This window comes from Geotrypetes seraphini, chromosome 17, assembly GCF_902459505.1.
Source record: "Geotrypetes seraphini chromosome 17, aGeoSer1.1, whole genome shotgun sequence".
NCBI classification, from domain to species: Eukaryota; Metazoa; Chordata; class Amphibia; order Gymnophiona; family Dermophiidae; genus Geotrypetes; species Geotrypetes seraphini.
In genome coordinates this window covers 37,711,459-37,721,403 of record NC_047100.1, presented here as the reverse complement: position 1 = coordinate 37,721,403, position 9,945 = coordinate 37,711,459, and the positions used below count along the sequence as shown (strand labels likewise).

Here is a 9,945-nt window from a genome sequence, read left to right as displayed (position 1 = left end):
CCTACTCCCCCCCCCCCCCCCCCCCAGTGTAACATTTCTCTTTCCCTTCCATCTTTCTGGTCCCCTTCCCAGTGCAACATTTGTTCCTCTTTTCCACCAAGCAACATTTCTTTCTCTCTTCCTCAGGTCCTCCTTCCCTCCCCTAACCAACAAATCTCTCTCTCCCTCCATCCGTCCAACTTTTCACTCTCTGCCCTCCCTCTTCCCTGAGTGTGCCATATTCCATGCTATCAATCCCAGGGCAAGCTTAGCTTCCCCCAAGTCTATCTCTATCCATCCCTACAGCACTGAACCAATAAAAATTTAGGTTTGAGGTGCGAAACGGGTGGGAGTTTGCACGATCTGGCTACCTGGAAAGCAGCGATTAAAGTCTCTTAGGCTTTCGATTATTATGCACACAAGAAAAATGGCATCAGCCAGCTGCTGAGAAGCCATGCTGTCGCCCACTGATGACGTTACTACCGTATCCTAGCAACCCTCTCCCATCAAGCGCTTCGAGAGGGTCGGGCGTCCCAAGTTATGACGCGTCAGCCCCGCCCTCGCAAAATCAGCGCCAGCTGAGTGAGCCGTCGCAACCGTGCGTTCGCGCGTGCCACTGAGGCTCGGGAGCCGTCACCGCCGCCATTCGAGCCCGCAGGCCCGGCCCGTCGGTTCTCTCGCACGAGATAGCACGCTGCTCGCATTTGTTTGCCTTTCAGACCACCGGATGCCCGGCTGAAGTGTAAGTGACAGATATTCCTCCTGTGCATTATTTCTGCAGCGCTGCACAAAGACTAGGATAACAGCCCCTGCTCCAAAGAGCTTACAATCTAAACAGACACACAGTTTGTCATAGGTACAGTTAAGGGGACGGTTACCCTGCTGGCTGGGGCAGAGGGTAGTCAAGCTATTGTGACATCACTACTGAGGTTGGCTCTTATTGGTGGACTGAGGCATTGTGACATCACAGTCTCAGCTCTGCTTTCCAAACAGGGTGTTATAGGTACAGTTAAGGGGACGGTTACCCTGCTGGCTGGGGCGGAGGGCGGTCAAGCTATTGTGACATCACTGCTGAGGTTGGCTCTTATTGGTGGACTGAGGCATTGTGACATCACAGTCTCAGCTCTGCTTTCCAAACAGGATGTCATAGGTACAGTTAAGGGGACGGTTACCCTGCTGGCTGGGGCGGAGGGTGGTCAAGCTATTGTGACATCACTGCTGAGGTTGGCTCTTATTGGTGGACTGAGGCATTGTGACATCACAGTCTCAGCTCTGCTTTCCAAACAGGGTGTTATAGGTACAGTTAAGGGGACGGTTACCCTGCTGGCTGGGGCAGAGGGTAGTCAAGCTATTGTGACATCACTACTGAGGTTGGCTCTTATTGGTGGACTGAGGCATTGTGACATCACAGTCTCAGCTCTGCTTTCCAAACAGGGTGTTATAGGTACAGTTAAGGGGACGGTTACCCTGCTGGCTGGGATGGAGGGCGGTCAAGCCATTGTGACATCACTGCTGAGGTTGGCTCTTATTGGTGGACTGAGGCATTGTGACATCACAGTCTCAGCTCTGCTTTCCAAACAGGGTGTCATAGGTACAGTTAAGGGGACGGTTACCCTGCTGGCTGGGGCAGAGGGTAGTCAAGCTATTGTGACATCACTGCTGAGGTTGGCTCTTATTGGTGGACTGAGGCATTGTGACATCACAGTCTCAGCTCTGCTTTCCAAACAGGGTGTTATAGGTACAGTTAAGGGGACGGTTACCCTGCTGGCTGGGGCGGAGGGTGGTCAAGCTATTGTGACATCACTGCTGAGGTTGGCTCTTATTGGTGGACTGAGGCATTGTGACATCACAGTCTCAGCTCTGCTTTCCAAACAGGGTGTTATAGGTACAGTTAAGGGGACAGTTACCCTGCTGGCTGGGGCGGAGGGCGGTCAAGCTATTGTGACATCACTGCTGAGGTTGGCTCTTATTGGTGGACTGAGGCATTGTGACATCACAGTCTCAGCTCTGCTTTCCAAACAGGATGTCATAGGTACAGTTAAGGGGACGGTTACCCTGCTGGCTGGGGCGGAGGGTGGTCAAGCTATTGTGACATCACTGCTGAGGTTGGCTCTTATTGATGGACTGAGGCATTGTGACATCACAGTCTCAGCTCTGCTTTCCAAACAGGGTGTCATAGGTACAGTTAAGGGGACGGTTACCCTGCTGGCTGGGGCAGAGGGTAGTCAAGCTATTGTGACATCACTACTGAGGTTGGCTCTTATTGGTGGACTGAGGCATTGTGACATCACAGTCTCAGCTCTGCTTTCCAAACAGGGTGTTATAGGTACAGTTAAGGGGACGGTTACCCTGCTGGCTGGGGCGGAGGGTGGTCAAGCTATTGTGACATCACTGCTGAGGTTGGCTCTTATTGGTGGACTGAGGCATTGTGACATCACAGTCTCAGCTCTGCTTTCCAAACAGGATGTCATAGGTACAGTTAAGGGGACGGTTACCCTGCTGGCTGGGGCGGAGGGTGGTCAAGCTATTGTGACATCACTGTTGAGGTTGGCTCTTATTGGTGGACTGAGGCATTGTGACATCACAGTCTCAGCTCTGCTTTCCAAACAGGGTGTTATAGGTACAGTTAAGGGGACGGTTACCCTGCTGGCTGGGGCGGAGGGTGGTCAAGCTATTGTGACATCACTGCTGAGGTTGGCTCTTATTGGTGGACTGAGGCATTGTGACATCACAGTCTCAGCTCTGCTTTCCAAACAGGATGTCATAGGTACAGTTAAGGGGACGGTTAACCTGCTGGCTGGGATGGAGGGCGGTCAAGCCATTGTGACATCACTGCTGAGGTTGGCTCTTATTGATGGACTGAGGCATTGTGACATCACAGTCTCAGCTCTGCTTCCCAAACAGGGTGTCATAGGTACAGTTAAGGGAACGCTTAACCTGCTGGGTTGGTGGGCGGAGGAGTAGGATTAAGGGAAAGGAGGGGAAAAAAAAATTCGGGTAATTTATAAGAAATACACATTGTGGTTTTGTTTCAAGGAGGGTTGAGGGTCTTTTCCTGGAATGTTTGATTGGGCGGTGGCGTGAGCGCGTGATTCGCTTCCTGGTGTCTCTGTCTTCCGCAGGGCTGTCAATAAAGCTCGGGCGCCTTGACTCCAGCTCAGCCGCGAGGCGATGACGACAGACGTGGGCGCAGATGGCGGGGTGCTCGCGCGAGCGCTGTGAGGAAGCGGCTCGCGGCCCCGGAGACGGTTTCCATGGAGGCCGCGGGCTTTGCGGTCGGTGAAGGCAGAGAGGCTCGGATTGTGGGCTCGGAGCCGGTGGAGAATTACACGGTAAGGCGGTTTCCCTTGAACGAATGGGCCATTTGCGATTTCAGTCACGGTTGGGAGCGTTGCCTTCAAATTGCCTTTTTCACTCCAGCTGCTTTCTTTTGTCTACAGTGTCTCCAACAAGGTTGATTGGGGGGGGGGGGGAGTAAAATGAAGAACTTTTGCGCCTAAAGAAATTTGCGGTGATATAGAAGGCAAGAGTAACTCTTTTCGACTTATTGTGTATTTTATTTTATTTTTTAATAACAAATGTTTTACAGTGTTTCAAAGTGACTCTTTATTATAGGGGTTTTTTTTTAATAACAAATGTTGACAGTGTTTCAAAGTGACTCTTTATTATAGGGTTTTTTTTAATAACAAATGTTGACAGTGTTTCATAAGAACATAAGCATTGCCTCTGCCGGGTCAGACCAGGGTCCATCATGCCCAGCAGTCCGCTCCCACAGTGGCCCCCCAGGTCCATGACCTGTAAGTGATCCTTTTCCTAAATCGTGTATTCCCTATTCATTTAATGTCCTGTATAGTTACCCTCTATCCCCTTCACCTTCAGAAAGTCATCCAATCCCTTTTTGAAACCCAATATTGTACTCTGTCCTGTCACCTCTTCTGGGAGCGCATTCCAGGTGTCTACCACCCTCTGAGTGAAGAAGAACTTCCTAGCATTTGTTCTGAATCTGTCTCCTTTCAATTTTTTTGAATGCCCTCTTGTTTTTGTTGCCCCTGCTAGTCTGAAGAATCTGTCCCTTTCTATCTTCTCTATACCCTTCATGATCTTATAAGTTTCTATCATGTCCCCTCTAAGTCTCCGCTTTTCCAGGGAAAAGAGCCCCAGCTTCTTTAGCCTTTCAGCATATGAATGGTTTTCCATGCCTTTTATCATCCTTGTTGCTCTTTTCTGGACCCTCTCGAGCATCACAATATCCTTCTTAAGGTACGGCGACCAGTATTGAACGCAGTACTCCAGATGCGGGTGCACCATCGCCCGATACAGTGGCAGGATAACTTCCTTCATTCTGGTAGTGATATCTTTTTTGATAATGCCCAAACTGTTCGCCTTCTTTGAGGTCGCTGTGGATTGTGGGGGGGCGGGGGGGTTTATAACAAATGTTTTACAGTGTTTCAAAGTGACTATTTATTGTGGGGTTTTGTTTTTTTTTAATAATAAATGTTTTACAGTATTTCAAAGTGACATATCCAAAGACTTGGGGCTCCTTTTACTAAGGTATAATATAGCGCACGCTATATTGCCACGCGCGCTAGATCTTAACGCCAGCATTGAGCTGGCGTTAGTTCTAGAAGTGTAGTGCGCGGTAATTTTCTGCGTGCGCTAAAAACGCTAGCACACCTTAGTAAAAGGAGCTCTTAAATGAGATCACTATTTACTTTGAAGCCCTTGTTTGCTATTTTTTACTTCCTGCAAAATCATTAACAACCGAGGAATGTTAATTATAGATTATTCTGCAAAATGCTGTTTTACATAATCAACATTATTATTATTATTAATTTACATCTTGCCTATCAATAGAGGTTCCAAGCGGTTACATTCAGGTAGGTACTCTAGCATTTTTCCTAACTGTCCCTGCTGCTTACAATCTGTCATAACATATTTGGGGCAATGGGGGATTGAGTAACTTGCCCAGTGTCACAAAGAGTAGCATAGTGCTTGAATCCACAACCTCAGGGTGCTTGTATGTTTTCTAAATAAGTTTATATATTTCACGTGTGGATTTTCTTTGCAATAAAAGTCATAAGCAAGAGCTTTGCATTTTTGCAAGTACCGTAAATGTTGTTTATTTGTAAGCCGCTGTGACTTTTTACAATTAGCGAGGTATCAAGTGTTTAATAAACATAAATAGTTTTGGTTTGTTTTTACAACCTTTTGTTTTGTTTAAAAGCTTGTTTTATAAAGTCTCTTTGTTCTTTACAAGATCAGCAGTAAATAGAGAAACAGAGGTTTTGAGGTGGCCGGTGAAACAATTGTAATAAGTTGTAGAGAGCAGGTATCAACACTGATTATGGTTTAGTAGGCAGTATTGAAGATTTTGGTTTAGTTTGTTGATACCGTGCATTCTGGAATATCTCCTTTCATTGAAGCCCTTTGCACTTTTTTTCTGCTTGATTTGTTTGTACTTTGACCACCTCTCTGTGTTGTTTCTTCTGGAATTACAGAGCAAGTCAGGCAGCTTGTCCAATGTATGTGTTCATTCCTGTTGGGTCGCTTTCATACCTTATATCTTATTAATAACCATAGCATCATATACTAATTCAGCTGGAACAATTCAGTGCACTTCAAGTCAGAAATTAGCAAATGATGACAAATATCAGAATGCATAAGTGAAACATAAAAGCATTCCAAAGGTATTGCCTTCAAAAGCTAATCAAAAAATGTATTGTTAGTCCAATAAAAAATATTTCTTTTTTTTTGCTTTGTTTTATTTCTATTCATTATCTTTAAAAGTGGAATAACATGGTATCACACTATTTTATTCAATGTGTACTTCAAGTAATATAAAGATGTATTGAATTACATTGTTTTTCACAACTTTAATGCCCACCCTGCCCCCTATTGACTTGCAGGGGAGGGAGGATGGTCTGGTGGTTTGGGTAGCAGGAAGGTTTTCTACATGTGGTGGAGAGGAGATGACCCAAGGGAGATATGATAGAGGTCTATAAGATACTGAGTGGAGTGGAAAGGGTAGATGTGAACCACTTGTTTATTCTTCCAAAAATACTAGAACTATTGATAACTAGGGGGAATATTATAAAGCTACTAAGTAGTAGATTTAAAACAAACCAGAGAAAATATTTCTTCACTCAATGTGTAATTAAAGTCTGGAATGCATTGCCAGAAAATGTGGTGAAAGCAGTTAGTTTAGCAGAGTTTAAAAAAATTTGGATAATTTCCTAAAACAAAAGTCCATTAGCTATTATTGAAATGGCTTATGAGTTGTTAAAACTCATGTAGATTGTGAAAAATTGCAGGCAGATCTTATGAAATTGGGCTTTCGCAAATAATAGATGAAATTTAATATGGACAAGAAGAATAGCTCAAATCATTGGGGGTGGTCTGGAGAGAGGGAGTTGGGAGGGGGGGTTCAGGGACGGTGAGTTCGTGGGGGGGGGGGTCCGTCAGGAGGGATTGGACACCCTCCTGCCGGTGATCTTCAGGAAAGGGTGGGCAGTCATCGGACAGGAGGGGTTGGGTTCCTTCCTGCTGCGATCGTACAGGGGTGATGGCACTGGCAGCTGCGGGCGCTATACTTATCGTGGCAGGGAGATCCCTTGCTGCGCGATAAGTATAGCGGCCGCATCTACAGTAACCCGGTTCTGTAACCGGTGTCTGTAACATGGAAGTCAGTTACAGAATCGGGTTTATTTTGGGTTGCCTAGGCCTGAGTTCTGTATAGGATGCCCTTCTTGAGCATCCTATACAGAATTTGGGCCTTAAGGCACAAGTTTTCCATAAAGAATCCTTCTTTATAATACCGAGGGCCTCAAAATAGTTGGTCCAAAATCTTTTCTCTTGCAGTTGATACTTTGATAGTTTTTCCATTTTCTGCATGTTGCACTGCTTTCAGCTGTGTATAGTTGACTTATGGTTATAAGATTTATAAACTTATAGTTTAAAAACTTATACTTTAATATAAATTTTTAAACTAAGTTTATAAATCTTATAAGTATAAGTCAACTATACACAGCTGAAAGCTTTATTATATTTATTATTATAAACTTATAGTTATTAGATTTATAAACTATATTACAACTGTATGATGATTTTGCATGAGTTAAACTCGTTATAGTTACTATAACGAGTTTTACCTCATGCAAAGTTGTCATTTCTTTACTAAACATTAACTCTTTTTTCTGCTGCCCTCCAAGTACCTCTAAGTCCAAAATGTGGCCCTGCAAAGGGTTTGAATTTGAGACCGCTGGTGTAAAGATTCCAGGGCCCTCCATTAATTTTGTTTTCCTTTAAGAAAGCTGACCATTTAGTCCTACTCTGTTTCTTATCTTTTATCCAGTCATAAGGCATTGCTTTTTCTTGATGGTTTTCCTAATTACTGTTAGCGATTATTGTCTCTTTCTTTATACAGTAGTAGGCAGCTGAGTGGAAGTACGCACCCACTGCCGTACTCATTCCACATCGGATTACGGAATTTTCTACTTAAAGATTCTACAGAGCATCTTGTTTCTAGATCTATGTCGTCCTTAACATGTAATACCACCCCGGCACTAATTTCTTTCATAATATCATTTTAGTACTGCTGCAGTGTCACATTGGTTATCCTTTTTACACCAAGGGCTCCTTTTATGAAGGCGCGTTAGCGGTTTAACGCGTGTAATAGCGTGCGTTAAACCGCCGGCCGCACTAGCCGCTATCGCCTCCTCTTGAGCAGGCAGTAGTTTTCTAGCTAGCGTGTGATGAAAAGTCGCGCGCGCTAAAGCCGCTAACGCAGCTTCGTAAAAGGAACCCCAAGTCTCTGAGATGCCTATTATGTCTACATCACAGAATGAAATGGAATAAACAAATTAATCTTCAAAGAAAGGACTTGTGATTCTAGCTCTGGCAATAAACTAGTTTTCAGAGTGGCTCCAAACAGTAGTTAAATACCACTGCCATAATTTTTCATCTCGTAGAAGAGATTAATAGTATAAATGTGAAAAGAACCTTCTGATGTTTTCATAACTTCTATAGTTTGGAAACGCAGATGTACTAGCTTTTATCCAGCACGGGAAGAAATCCCATCTGTTACCAATTACCATGACGTATCATATAATACAAGACAGACTCAGGAAACATGTGACTAGCAGCTGGCATAGAGCTAGTTTACAGTTTTAGGTTTGAGAATCCAAGTTACCACGTTTCTGTTTTTCCGTTATTACAGTTTTCCCCAGTAAGACGTATGAAAGAAAAAAGACAAAACGTAGCAACACAGACAAAAATCTATAAATAAATATAAAACATAGAATCGGGAAAAAGGCTGAAATCTAGACTTCCATATAAAACCAGTTTTACGTATGAAAGCAATAATCGGGGAAGCACCACTACCTAGAAAAGAAGTGAATGGATGGCTTCATAAGAACTGCATTAGCATTTCATGAAGCTGATACAATTTAGGACCATGCCCCCTGTTATTTCCACTTCTCAATCTTCATTTTTATATATAGCAAAAAATATAATGCTGCCTGTATAAAGTGCTTGGGGAATAAAAATATCTCTTGCTTTATGGTGGAGTGAATATTAATGCACATACCACATATAATTGAATATAAACCAAGATTTTTAGACCCAAAAATGGGGTCTCGGTTTATATTTGGGTTCTCAAATCTGCGCGCTCCCTTCACCCAAACCTGTTGCAGGCCTCCAGCAGGCCTGCCTTAAGCCCTAGTGGTCCAGCGGTGAACTGGGACAGGAGTGATCCGTTCCGCTTTCTGCCCCGGCCAGCTGTTAACCACCCTGCTTCCCTCCCATCTCCTGGACCCGTTGCAGGTCTCCCAAGGGCCTGCCTTAAGCCTTGGTGGCCAGCGGTGAGCTAGGACAGGAGCAATCCTTCCCGTGTTCTGTGCCGGCCAACTGTTAACCACCCTGCTTCCCTCCCACCTCCCAGACCCCTCTCCAACATACCTTTTGAACCCTGGTGGTCTAGCAGTGAAGCGGAGCAAGAGCAATTTTCGCCGGGGCCCTGGCCTATGGATCCAAGCAACTGCATCAGTTCGGCAAAACTGGGTTGGACTATAATTGAACCTGCATCCAATTTGGGGGCCAGAGGAGGAGGTCCTTTCCTCAGAGCTGGGGTTCCACTTGCCAGAAGAAGAAGAAAGTTCCCTAGTACCGTATTTTCACGCATATAACGCGCGCGTTATACGCATTTTTACCTACCGCGCATACCCCTCGCGCGTTATACGCGTGAGCGCGGTATACAAAATTTTTTTTACATAGTTCCCACCCCGCCCGACGCCCGATTCACCCCCCCCCCCCAGCAGGACCGCTCGCACCCCCACCCCGAATGACCGCTCGCACGCGCTCCCACCCGCATCCACGATCGGAGCAAGAGGGAGCCCAAGCCCTCTTGCCCGGCCGACTCCCCAACTCCCCGACAATATCGGGCCAGGAGGGAGCCCAAACCCTCCTGGCCACGGCGACCCCCTACCCCCACCCCGCACTACATTACGGGCAGGAGGGATCCCAGGCCCTCCTGCCCTCGACGCAAAACCCCTCCCTCCCACCACCGCCCCCCCCCCCCCCCAAGAACCTCCGACCGCCCCCCCAGCCGACCCGCAACCCCCCTGGCCGACCCCCACGACACCCCCACCCCCCTTCCCCGTACCTTTGGTAGTTGGCCGGACAGACGGGAGCCAAACTCGCCTGTCCGGCAGGCAGCCAACAACGGAATGAGGCCGGATTGGCCCATCCGTCCCAAAGCTCCGCCTACTGGTGGGGCCTAAGGCGCGTGGGCCAATCAGAATAGGCCCTGGAGCCTTAGGTCCCACCTGGGGGCGCGGCCTGAGGCACATGGGCCCAACCCGACGGGTGAACGGAGAGTCGGGACAGCGCACGGAGAGTCGGGGCAGTGCACGGAAAGTCAGGGCGGGTGAACGGAGAGGCGGGACAGCGCACGGAGAGGCGGGGCAGTGC

General features: G+C 46.6%; 1 protein-coding gene across 9 annotated transcripts in view; it reads left to right on the top strand.

Moving 5' to 3' along the window:
- The first annotated feature begins 528 nt into the window (after positions 1-528).
- Positions 529-9,945, top strand: part of NISCH (nischarin) — a 149,533-nt gene continuing 140,116 nt past the window's right edge. For 4 of the 9 annotated variants that reach the window (XM_033925919.1, XM_033925915.1, XM_033925917.1 and 1 more), the window contains exons 1-2: positions 529-721; positions 3,102-3,311. In XM_033925919.1, coding sequence (XP_033781810.1) covers positions 3,234-3,311 — 78 coding nt within the window. In that variant the 5' untranslated portion in view covers positions 529-721; positions 3,102-3,233. The remainder of the gene's footprint in view (positions 722-3,101; positions 3,312-9,945) is intronic. The other 5 variants (XM_033925923.1, XM_033925924.1, XM_033925922.1 and 2 more) reach the window with 3 other exon arrangements.